This window comes from Eleutherodactylus coqui, chromosome 2, assembly GCF_035609145.1.
Source record: "Eleutherodactylus coqui strain aEleCoq1 chromosome 2, aEleCoq1.hap1, whole genome shotgun sequence".
NCBI lineage: Eukaryota > Metazoa > Chordata > Amphibia > Anura > Eleutherodactylidae > Eleutherodactylus > Eleutherodactylus coqui.
Window position 1 is genome coordinate 64,409,074 of NC_089838.1, and position 13,134 is coordinate 64,422,207.

Here is a 13,134-nt window from a genome sequence, read left to right on the forward strand (position 1 = left end):
CTCTTACTGAGTACAATCACATATTGATCAACAGACTAACACGGTACTAAACTTTTTTCTTAGTCCCATAGTAAAAACTATGCGCACCCCGTCCGCACAAAACTGCTCACTGAACTGCGCAATTTCATGGTGGTATTTGATAACACCAGGGTCTAATTATGCTGCACATCCATTTCAGCTAAGGTGCAGGTGTGTGCAGCGCCAATGTGAACAGTCCCATCATGCACAAAAGGTACAATAAAGAGCGCTGATACACTCGTGAAAGCATAGCATTCCCTTCACAACACATATAGGTCACACCCTTGCGAGCATATATACGGCTACGCTCGTCTGAAGGAGCCCTTAGTGGCCTACTTACCTACTACCTACCTAGGGTACTTTTAGATGAGCTGACTTATTGTTTGAATGCGCAAATTATGCCAGAGTTCGCTCTTGTGTATCCAGTCAGATACATGGTTGGCTCATTCATACAAGAATCATTCCGAATCATTCGGTCTTTTACATTTTCACCGTAAACTGAGTGCTCTGGAACCAATAGGGTTAAAGATTTACAAACTCTGCTGATGGGAAGAATTATTTGGCTCTTTAACCCTTTCCAATCCACTGTCTGACCTCTGAAGACATTATGATTTAAGGCTGTAAGACATCTGTCAGGGTTCTCTTACTGTATATTGCCAGCCTCTCTGCTGTCGGAGCCTATCCAATGTGTCACCTCATGCAGTACTGGCTTTAGCCAGCATATAGCGCCGTTGTATAACAGCAGAAAAAGAGTAAGCCCATAGGAAGACCAGGATACAAATTGGTTTGGAAAGGGTTAAAGGAGATGTCCCGCGCCGAAACGCGTTTTTTTTTTTTTCAACCCCCCCCCCCCGTTCGGCGCGAGACAACCCCGATGCAGGGAAGTAAAGGAAGCTTACCGGAGCGCTTACCTTAATCCCCGCGCTCCGGTGACTTCAATACTTACCGCTGAAGATGGCCGCCGGGATCCTCTGTCTTCGTGGACCGCAGCTCTTCTGTGCGGTCCACTGCCGATTCCAGCCTCCTGATTGGCTGGAATCGGCACGTGACGGGGCGGAGCTACACGGAGCCGCTCTCTGGCACGAGCGGCTCCATAGAAGACTGCTGAAGACCCGGACTGCGCAAGCGCGGCTAATTTGGCCATCGGAGGCCAAAAATTAGTCGGCACCATGGAGACGAGGACGCCAGCAACGGAGCAGGTAAGTAAAAAACTTTTTATAACTTCTGTATGGCTCATAATTAATGCACAATGTATATTACAAAGTGCATTATTATGGCCATACAGAAGTGTATAGACCCACTTGCTGCCTCGGGACAACCCCTTTAATCCCTATTAATACACTCATTGTCAAAAGATTCAAGCGCCTAGAAGGAGTTGTTAGAATGGAATGAAACCTTCTCTGTGTGATTGTAATGTTGATAAAAGTAAGTGACTACAATATCAGAGCAAAAGGATTATAAATTGCGTAAAACAACACTTGAAGAGAGGCTCTAGTACCCTCTTGTACTGCATCTAGCTTGGATACAAGATGTGATACGGCAAGCATGGAGGCTCTAGTACCCTGTTAAACCGTCTCTAGCTTGGATACAATATGTGATACGGGCAGGCAGGGAGGCTCTAGTACGCTTTCGTACCACCTCTACCTTGGATACAAGATGTCATACAAGCAGGTATAGAGGCTCTAGTACCCTGTTGTATTTCCTCTAGCTTGGATAAAAGATGTGATACAGGTGGTCATGGAGGCTTTAGTACTGTATTGCACCTCCTCTAGCTTGGATACAAGATGTGATACGGGCAGGCAGGGAGGCTCTAGTACACTGTCATATCACCTCTAGATTGGATACAAGATGTGATACGGGCATACATAGAGGCTCAATTACCCTGCTGTACCACCTTTAGCTTGGATACAAGATGTGATACGGGAGGCAGGGGGCTCTAGTACCCTGTTGTACCGCCTGTAGCTTGGATAGAACATGTAATACAAGCAAGCATGAAGGCTCTAGTACCCTGTTGTACTGCTTCTAGCTTGGATACAAGAATTGATATGGATGGGCATGGAGGCTCTACTACCCTGTTGTACTGCCTCAAGTTTGGATGTAAGATGTGATACGGGTGGGCAAGGAGGCTCTAGTACCCTGTTGTACCACCTCTAGCTTAGATGCAAGATGTGATATGGGCGGGCATGGAGGCTCTAGTACCCTGTTGTACTGTCTCTAGCTGGGATGTAAGATGTGATATGGGCAGGCATGGAGGCTCTAGTATCCTGTTGTACTGCCCTATTTCTTGGATGTAAGATGTGGAGGTATAGTACCATGTTGTATACAAAATGTGATACGTACAGGTATGGAGACTCTAGTACCCTGTGGCACCTCCTCTAGCTTGTATAGAAGATGTGATATGGGCAGACATAGAGGCTCAAGTTCCCTGTTATACCACCTCTAGCTTGAATACAAGATGTAATACAGGCAGCCAGGGGGCTCTTGTACCCTGTTGTACTGTCTCTAGCTTGGATACAAGATGTGATACAGGCAGGCATGAAGGCTCTAGTACCCTGTTGTACCACCTCTATCTTGAATACAAGATGTGATACAGGCAGGCATGAAGGCTCTAGTACCCTGTTGGGCTGCCTCTATCTTGGATGTAAGATGTGATACGGGTGGGCATGGAGGCTCTAGTACCCTGTTTTACAGCCTCTAGCTTGGATACAAGATGTGATGCGGGCACGCATAATGACCTTAGTACCCTGTTCTCTACCATTTCTAGCTTGAATACAAGATATGATGCGGGTGGGTATGAAGGCTCTACTACCCTGTTGTATTGCCTTTAGCTTGAATACAAGATGTGATGCTGGCAGGCATGAAGGCTCTAGTACCCTGTTGTACCACCTCTAGCTTGAATACAAGATATGATGCGGGTGGGCATGGAGGCTCTAATACCCTGTTTTATTGCCTCTAGCTTGAATACAAGATATGATTTGGGCAGGCATGGAATCTGAATCAACCAAGCATTTGGAAATGGTTCCGACCATCACAGGGACCTGCAACGATGGTGGCACCTGTTTTTGGATGGTGGACAATGAAAACACTTGGAGCTGCTTCTGCTTGTCGGACAATCAGACACTCCTCTCCACTGGTGGTCTGTCAAGGGCGTACTGAAACCTTATCTGCATGCCCTCATGCATCAACTAGTCCCAACATCTCCTAACAGTCTGGTCAGAACAACCCAGGTGGCGAGCAGTTTGTTCAAATGACCATCCAGCTTCTTGCATTCCAATAATGCACCTCCTCTGTTAACTCTATTAATTGAGTGAAATCTCTTTGATTGCATCATAGAGGCATGTAGTGGTCAACAAGCTCTACACAAGTGGAAAAAAAGGTCCACCACACACAAGTAGCCTCTGAGAGCTTTTTATAGGTCAAGATTGAAACCACTTTTAGCATCCAAGGTGGCAAGGCCGTTCATCTAATCACACCACAACTCTAATCATTTACATATCTGCCTGAGATGTACCTGCATGCCGAGTTTTGCAGCAAAACAACAACTTCTAGGGGCTTTCTTTTTTTTTTACGAGTGTATGTTGTGTTATTTCTTTCCAGAGCGTACAGCTGAGAAGGAACATTGGCGTCCACCAGATCATTTACTGGGGTTACAATGGCAAGATTAGATAGATAGATAGATAGATAGATAGATAGATAGATAGATAGATAGATAGATAGATAGATAGATGCTGTAACAATGTTATAAAGTATCAGTAATTTATTATTATATGTATTGACAATGACAATAATCATTTGGATTATCTGATATGTTACAGATGTCGTGTCACTGACTCACAGCACAACCCTGCGTCACTATCAAACAACCTACAAAGGTCCAATACATTGTGTGAACTGCATACTGAGGAAAGAAGGACTTTTGGGGATGTACCGTGGATCAGGAGCGATGATTCTGAGGGACATTCCAGGATATTGCTTGTATTTTATACCCTACATATATTTAAGTGAATGGCTGAAATTAGAGTGTCACACAACGCCAAGTGCTTTGTCCGTGTGGTTGGCAGGTGGCATTGCAGGTATGTAACAACTATATGAGCTGAATGAATGTATGAATATTGTTACATCTAAACAAAGGGGAAAAATTACTTTGAATTATAAATGGATTGATACAGTTTTTAATGCTGGGAAAACTAGTAATAAAAAAAAAACTTATTGTATAATTTACAACATGGAATAAATGCCCAGGTTACAAAGGTTTTGGAATGCATATAATATATGCTAAAAGAAATTCCGTCCCAGGACCGCGACTGCAATATATATTCTTTTTTTACCTCCTAGACAACCTGTATAAACAACACATTAAATAATAATAGGGGAGGGGGGGAGTATAGTGCACTAGCTCTACTAAGCCTTCCCCCCCCCCCCCCCACCTCCCTTTGCCGGCAGCCGTCAAGGGGAGGAGGGGGAAGGGAAGGGGGAGGAAGTTTAGCAGAGTATAACTCTCTCCTCCGGGTCAACGGTATTCCGGGCTCCATACATATGCTACAGCCCAGCCGTCTGCATGGGCGAGGAAACAGGAGATGTAGCTCCGAGTTGGTCATGGCTGCCTCTCATTCATGCGATTTTCGGCTGCGATTTGGGCGTCCCAAAATCGCAATGCCTGTGTAAAAGAGCCGTTAAACAGATGAGAGTATGTCACAATACGCTCACTGCTGCTAATTTTTTTTGCGCAATAAGTGGATGTATTTCGCATGCGTGTCAGCGCAAATACTGTGAAGTGAGACCACTATTTGCAGTGGGACCACTGGAGGTAGTCGAGTTGAGGAGCTCGTCTGTCATTTCTCATAGGGGCAACACTTACACACAGCCTTCTTCTTCGGATCCTCTACTGTGGAGCTTTGATTTTCTGCCTCCTAACTTGAGTAATAAAGAGCAACAGACTGATATAAATTCTGCCAGAAGTGCAACTAGGATCTAAAAACGATCTAAAAAGCTGCGTTCTCCACTAAAGCATGACCTTTATTGGTGTATTTAAAAATTCGAATGAAAATCACAGAATGTCCCACTATTTCTGATTAATATCACTAGGTGGCAGCAAAAGGAAAAGTGCAGGAAGAAAACATGCCTCTCCAAAATCAATACTAGCGTAGTGGACTGGTCTAATAAGAAACTACATCTCGGGCATTACTAGTCACAGTTAATGGGTCAAGGGTAAAGATGAGCGAACGTACTCGTCCGAGCTTGATACTCGTTCGAGTATTAGCGTGTTCGAGATGCTCGTTACTCGTAACGAGTACCACGCGATGTTCGAGTTACTTTCACTTTCATCTCTGAGAAGTTAGCGCGCTTTTCTGGCCAATTGAAAGACAGGGAAGGCATTACAACTTCCCCCTGCAACGTTCAAGCATTCCAATACACCCACAAAATGTCGGTGGCCAGCAGGGTACAAGAGTTAAACTTTAAGATTAGAGATGAGCGAACGTACTCGTCCGAGCTTGATATTCGTGCGAATATTAGGGTGTTCGGGATGCTCGCTACTCTTAACGAGCACCACGCGGTGTTCCGGTTACTTTCAGTTTCCTCTCTGAGACGTTAGCGTGCTTTTCTGGCCAATTGAAAGACAGGGAAGGCATTACAACTTCCCCCTGCGACGTTCAAGCCCTATACCACCCCCCTGCAGTGAGTGGCTGGCGAGATCAGGTGTCACCCGAGTATAAAAATCGGCCCCTCCCGCGGCTCGCCACAGATGCGTTGTGACATAGCTGAGGGAAAGTGCTATCGTGTTGGAGCTGCTGTAGGGAGAGTGTTAGGAGTTAGTGTAGGCTTCAAGAACCCCAACGGTCCTTCTTAGGGCCACATCTAACCGTGTGCAGTAGTGTGGAGGCTGCTTTTTGCAGTGTTGCACTTTTTTTGGAATATCGGCCGTGCAGAGCATTGCGCCCTGCAGTAATACTCCAGGGACAGAATTGTGTAGGCAGGGCCAGAAGACATATATTATTGATTGAATATACGCAGTGGTCATTTTCCAAAAAATATTGGGCAAAAAATCTATTTGGCCTGCCTGTCACTGTGCTCAGTGTTCTGGGTCTGTGTGTGCTGGGTGTAGTAGTTCTACAAATAAATACGCAGCCAGCTAAGTGTTACAGCAGGCGTGCGCCAAATTATTTCCTGGCTCTGAAATCACCGCTCTGTTGCAGTTAATAACAGTGCAACACTCTGCAGTTCTGTGACACACTCCAGGGACAGAATTGTGTAGGCAGGGCCAGAAGATATATATTATTGATTGAATATACGCAGTGGTCCTTTTCCAAAAAATATTGGGCAAAAAATCTATTTGGCCTGCCTGTCACTGTGCTCAGTGTTCTGGGTCTGTGTATGCTGGGTGTAGTAGTTCTACAACAAAATCATACGCAGCCAGCTAAGTGTTACAGCAGGCTTGCGCCAAATTATTTCCTGGCGTTCCGTAAGCGAAGTCAGCCTCCAACCACAGGCCAATAAGCGGCACATTTAATTACAGCGTTCTGTTTCTGCGTTAGTGGTAATACAGCATGCTGAGGGGTAGGGGTAGGCCTAGAGGACGTGGGCGCAGCCGAGGACGCGGAGGCCCTAGTCCGGGTGTGGGCACAGGCCGAGCTCCTGATCCAGGTGTATCGCAGCTGACTGCTGCAGGATTAGGAGAGAGGCACGTTTCTGGCGTCCCCACATTCATAGCACATTTAATGGGTCCACGCGGTAGACCTTTATTAGAAAATGAGCAGTGTGAGCAGGTCCTGTCGTGGATGGCAGAAAGTGCTTCCAGCAACCTATCGTCCACCGACAGTTCTGCGCCGTCCACTGCTGCAACTCAGAATCCTCTGGCTGCTGCTCCTCCTTCCTCCCAGCCTCCTCACTCCATGAAAATGAGACATTCTGAGGAGCGGGCAGACTCCCAGGAACTGTTCTCGGGCCCCTGCTCAGATTGGGCAGCAGTGGTTCCTCTCCCACCATAGGAGTTTATCGTGACTGATGCCCAACCATTGCAAAGTTCCCGGGGTCCGGGGGATGAGGCTGGGGACTTCCGGCAACTGTCTCAAGACCTTTCAGTGGGTGAGGAGGCCGATGACGATGAGACACAGTTGTCTATCAGTGAGGTGGTAATAAGGGCATTAAGTCCGAGGGAGGAGCGCACCGAGGATTCTGAGGAAGAGCAGCAGGACAATGAGGTGACTGACCCCAACTGGTTTGCTACGCCTACTGAGGACAGGTCTTCAGAGGGGTAGGTAAGGGCAGCAGCAGGGCAGGTTGCAAGAGGCAGTGCGGTGTCCAAGGGTAGAGGCAGGGCCAGACAGAATAATCCACCAACTGTTTCCCAAAGCGCCCCCTCGCGCCATGCCACCCTGCAGAGGCCGAGGTGCTCAAAGGTCTGGCAGTTTTTCACTGAGAGTGCAGACGACCGACGAACAGTGGTGTGCAACCTTTGTCGCGCCAAGATCAGCCGGGGAGCCACCACCAACAGCCTCACCACCACCAGCATGCGCAGACATATGATGGCCAAGCACCCCACAAGGTGGGACGAAGGCCGTTCACCACCTCCGGTTTGCACCGCTGCCTCTCCCCCTGTGCCCCAACCTGCCACTGAGATCCAACCCTGCTCTGAGGACACAGGCACTACCGTCTCCTGGCCTGCACCCACACCCTCACCTCCGCTGTCCTCGGCCCCATCCACCAATGTCTCTCAGCGCACCGTCCAGCCGTCGCTAGCGCAAGTGTTTGAGCGCAAGCGCAAGTACGCCGCCACACACCCGCACGCTCAAGCGTTAAACGTGCACGTAGCCAAATTTATCAGCCTGGAGATGCTGCCGTATAGGGTTGTGGAAACGGAGGCTTTCAAAGGTATGATGGCGGCGGCGGCCCTGCGCTACTCAGTTCCCAGTCGCCACTATTTTTCCCGATGTGCTGTCCCAGCCCTGCACGACCACGTCTCCCGCAACATTGTACGCGCCCTCACCAACGCGGTTACTGCCAAGGTCCACTTAACAACGGACACGTGGACAAGCACAGGCGGGCAGGGCCACTATATCTCCCTGACGGCACATTGGGTGAATTTAGTGGAGGCTGGGACAGAGTCAGAGCCTGGGACCGCTCACGTCCTACCCACCCTCAGAATTGCGGGCCACAGCTCGGTGGTGGTATGTTCGGCGGTGTATGCTTCCTCCACTAAAGCACCACCCTCCTCCTCCTCCTCCAACGCAACCTCTGGCTCGCAATAAAGATGTGTCAGCAGCAGCAGCACGTCGCCAGCAGTCGGTGTCGCGCGGTGTGGCAGCACAGCGGTGGGCAAGCGTCAGCAGGTCGTGCTGAAACTACTCAGCTTAGGAGAGAAGAGGCACACGGCCCACGAACTGCTGCAGGGTCTGACAGAGCAGACCGACCGCTGGCTTGCGCCGCTGAGCCTCCAACCGGGCATGGTCGTGTGTGACAACGGCCGTAACCTGGTGGCGGCTCTGCAGCTCGGCAGCCTCACGCACATGCCATGCCTGGCCCACGTCTTTAATTTGGTGGTTCAGCGCTTTCTGAAAAGCTACCAACGCTTGTCAGACCTGCTCGGAAAGGTGTGCCGGCTCTGCGCACATTTCCGCAAGTCCCACACGGACGCTGCCACCCTGCGCACCCTGCAACATCGGTTTAATCTGCCAGTGCACCGACTGCTGTGCGACGTGCCCACACAGTGGAACTCTACGCTCCACATGTTGGCCAGGCTCTATGAGCAGCGTAGAGCTATAGTGGAATACCAACTCCAACATGGGCGACGCAGTGGGAGTCAGCCTCCTCAATTATTTTCAGAAGAGTGGGCCTGGTTGGCAGACATCTGCCAGGTCCTTGGAAAGTTTGAGGAGTCTACCCAGGTGGTGAGCGGCGATGCTGCAATCATTAGCGTCACCATTCCTCTGCTATGCCTCTTGAGAAGTTCCCTGCAAAGCATAAAGGCAGACGCTTTGCGCTCGGAAACAGAGCCGGGGGAAGACAGTATGTCGCTGGATAGTCAGAGCACCCTCCTGTCTATATCTCAGCGCGTTCAGGAGGAGGAGGAGGAGCATGAGGAGGATGAGGAGGAGGGGGAAGAGACAGCTTGGCCCACTGCTGACGGTACCCATGCTGCTTGCCTGTCATCATTTCAGCGTGTATGGCCTGAGGAGGAGGAGGATCCTGAAAGTGATCTTCCTAGTGCGGACAGCCATGTGTTGCGTACAGGTACCCTGGCACACATGGCTGACTTCATGTTAGGATGCCTTTCTCGTGACCCTCGCGTTACATGCATTCTGGCCACTACGGATTACTGGGTGCACACACTGCTTGACCCACGGTATAAGGAGAACCTTTCCATTCTCATACCCGAAGAGGAAAGGGGTTCGAGAGTGTTGCTATACCACAGGACCCTGGCGGACAAACTGATGGTAAAATTCCCATACGACAGCGCTAGTGGCCGAAGGCGCAGTTCCGAGGGCCAGGTAGCAGGGGAGGCGCGGAGATCAGGCAGCATGTACAGCACAGGCAGGGCAACACTCTTTAAGACCCTTGACAGCTTTATGGCTCCCCAGCAAGACTGTGTCACTGCTCCCCAGTCACGGCTGAGTCGGCGGGAGCACTGTAAAAGGATGGTGAGGGAGTACGTAGCCGATCGCACGACAGTCCTCCGTGACGCCTCTGCCCCCTACAACTACTGGGTGTCGAAGCTGGACACGTGGCCTGAACTCGCGCTGTATGCCCTGGAGGTGCTTGCTTGTCCTGCGGCTAGCGTCTTGTCAGAGAGGGTGTTTAGTGCGGCTGGGGGAATCATCACAGATAAGCGTACCCGCCTGTCAACTGACAGTGCTGACAGGCTAACACTCATCAAGATGAACAAAGCCTGGATTTCCCCAGGCTTCTCTTCTCCACCAGCGGACAGCAGCGATACCTAAGCAATACGTAGGCTGCACCCGCGGATGGAAGCATCGTTCTGTATCCCCATCAAAAACGGGGACCTTTTCCCTTCATCAATCTGTGTATAATATTCCTCCTCCTCCTCCTGCTCCTCCTCCTGAAACCTCACATAATCACGCCGAACGGGCAATTTTTCTTAGGCCCACAAGGCTCAGTCATATAATTTTTCTAAACAATTTTTATACGTTTCAATGCTCAGTAAAGCGTTGAAACTTTCACCTCAACCAATTTTTATTTTAACTGGGCTTCCTCCTGGCCTAGTTACCAATTAAGCCATATTAACCAAAGCGATTAATGGGTTTCGCCTGCCCTCTTGGTTGGGCATGGGCAATTTTTCTGATGTACATTAGTACTGTTGATACAGCAATTTTTGTGGGCCCTCGCCTACAGTGTAATCAAATTAATTTTTAGCCCACCTGCATTACAGCTGACGTTACATCAGCTGTGTTGGGCACTGCAATGGGATGTATTTATGTACCGCCGGTGGGTTCCAGGGAGCCACCCATGCTGTGGGTCAAAAGGGAGTTGTAAATGCATCTGTGTCCACTTCTAAAGAACCCCAGTCTGACTGGGGCATGCAGTGTGGGCCGAAGCCCACCTGCCTTAAACATGACATTATTACCTCAGCTGTGATGGGCAATGCAATGGGATATTTTTATGTACCGCCGGTGGGTTGCAGGGAGCCACCCATGCTGTGGGTCCACAGGGAGTTGTAAATGCATCTGTGTCCACTTCTAAAGAACCCCAGTCTGACTGGGGCATGCAGTGTGGGCCGAAGCCCACCTGCATTAAACATGACATTATTACCTCAGCTGTGATGGGCAATGCAATGGGATATTTTTATGTACCGCCGGTGGGTTGCAGGGAGCCACCCATGCTGTGGGTCCACAGGGAGTTGTAAATGCATCTGTGTCCACTTCTAAAGAACCCCAGTCTGACTGGGGCATGCAGTGTGGGCCGAAGCCCACCTGCATTAAGCACAACGTTACCTCAGCTGTGATGGGCAATGCAATGGGATACATTAATGTACAGCCGGTGGGTTCCAGGGAGCCACCCATGCTGTGGGTGCACACGGAATTCCCATTGCGGAGTTGTACCTGCCTGTGACTATTTATAAAAAACCGCGGTCTGACTGGGGCATGCAGACACCTTGACAGAATGAATAGTGTGTGGCACATAGGTTCCCCATTGCTATGCCCACGTGTGCAGCTCCAGATGGAGGTGGCACAGGATTGTATTTCTCATTGCTTCTGTACAGCATTGTGGGCTGTCGCCCCGCCCCTTTTAAAGAGGGTCGCTGCCTAGCCGTGCCAACCCTCTGCAGTGTGTGCCTGCGGTTCCTCTGGCTGACGCACTTATAAATAGACATGAGTGTGGCGTGGCATGAGGGCAGCTGAAGGCTGCGCAGGGACACTTTGGTGTGCGCTGTGGACACTGGGTCGTGCGGGGGGGGTTGGGCAGCATGTAACCCAGGAGAAGTGGCAGCGGAGTGTCATGCAGGCAGTGATTGTGCTTTGTTGGAGGTAGTGTGGTGCTTAGCTAAGGTATCCATTGCTAATGAGGGCTTTTCAGAAAAAGTTGTTGGGGGGGGGGCCGACTCTTGCCGCTATTGTGGCTTAATAGTGGGACCTGTGAACTTGAGATGCAGCCCAACATGTAGCCCCTCGCCTGCCCTATCCGTTTCTGTGTCGTTCCCATCACTTTCTTGAATTGCCCAGGTTTTCACAAATGAAAACCTTAGCGAGCATCGGCGATATACAAAAATGCTCGGGTCGCCCATTGACTTCAATGGGGTTCGTTACTCGAAACGAACCCTCGAGCATCGCGAAAAGTTCGTCTCGAGTAACGAGCACCCGAGCATTTTGGTGCTCGCTCATCTCTAGTCAAGGGCAATTATTATCTTGCCTATCAGCTTGTTAACCCCTACCACCATCCAATATGTATAACTGGGTAGACCAACTTCGTTGGGTGTAGGAGCCTCCTGGCTTGAGGAACTGAATGGATAAAGTTATGAGACCTATTCTATGCAGGTCCCTTATCAGCCTCTGCATATATCTGTGGCTTTGGATTATTATACATTATTGTTTTGTTGCATTTTTTGACAAGGTTCACAGCAAGCAATATGCAGTAAGCTCTATGACACAGATATATGCAGGAGTGCATCGTTAATGGCTTGAGCGTGCGCTGTCAGGCTACAGTAGTGTTGAGTTATGAAGATTGTACCAATGCTAGTTTTGGGATTATAGGCCTGCTGAGTGTTTTGGGTGGGATGGGGGGTGGAGATATTCACAGCCTTCTTACCTCATGTGCCTTGGAGCAGATGCATGGTCTATCGCTATTGAAGGCATGCCATTAGCCAAACTGGATGCATACATAGAAAAATACATTTTTATTGCACATTTTGCAAGCATTTGTTTCACACAAGCCTGGGACTGGATCCTACGCAGAAGAAAGGAGCGAAAGGCTTAGAGCTCAATGTCTAGAGGAAAGAAGGTTTCTACAGCGACATAGAAGGGGGTTCTTTTCTGTAAGAGCAGTCAGACTGTGGGACTCTCTGCCTGAGGCCACAGTGATGGTGAATTTGATAAAGGAGTACAAGAGGAGCCTGGACGCCTTTCTTGAGTGTTACAATATTACATGTTATAGTCACTGATTACTTCAGAAGGGTCGGTGATCCGGGGATTATTCTGATTGCCAGATTGGCGCTAGGAAGGAATTAGGGCTGAGGGCTTAAACACATGGCCGTGATTTCATCCCATTATGCGGAACAAAACAAAACCATTGATTTCAATGGTTTCATTTTCATCAGCGGGATTCTTGCCCATTAATAGTGCAAGTGAGAAATGATAGGACTATTAACTATGTGCAGGAAAGATCGGGCAGGACCTATTTTCCCACCTTTTTTTAATTTTTTGTTTCAAACTCCTGTGCTACTGAATTTGAATGGCCCGCCAAGAAAAAAAAAAAAACATTCATGCACAACTACGCTCCGTAGTTGCACATACTGCTATCTGAAGCCTCCCTCACTATTTGCACAACATATTACGCACGTAATTTTCATTTGCATAATATGCAGTGAATAGAATCCAATTCGTTCACATGTGCGTATTTTTTTACATGATGTTTGGTCGCATAAAAAAAAAAAATATTACGCACTGA

General features: G+C 49.0%; 1 protein-coding gene across 3 annotated transcripts in view; it reads left to right on the plus strand.

The window, feature by feature from the left end:
* Window positions 1–13,134, plus strand: part of SLC25A48 (solute carrier family 25 member 48) — a 56,999-nt gene that overhangs the window by 22,198 nt on the left and 21,667 nt on the right. For all 3 annotated transcript variants that reach the window (XM_066591066.1, XM_066591068.1, XM_066591067.1), the window contains one exon: window positions 3,834–4,091. In XM_066591066.1, the coding sequence (XP_066447163.1) occupies window positions 3,834–4,091 (258 nt within the window). The remainder of the gene's footprint in view (window positions 1–3,833; window positions 4,092–13,134) is intronic.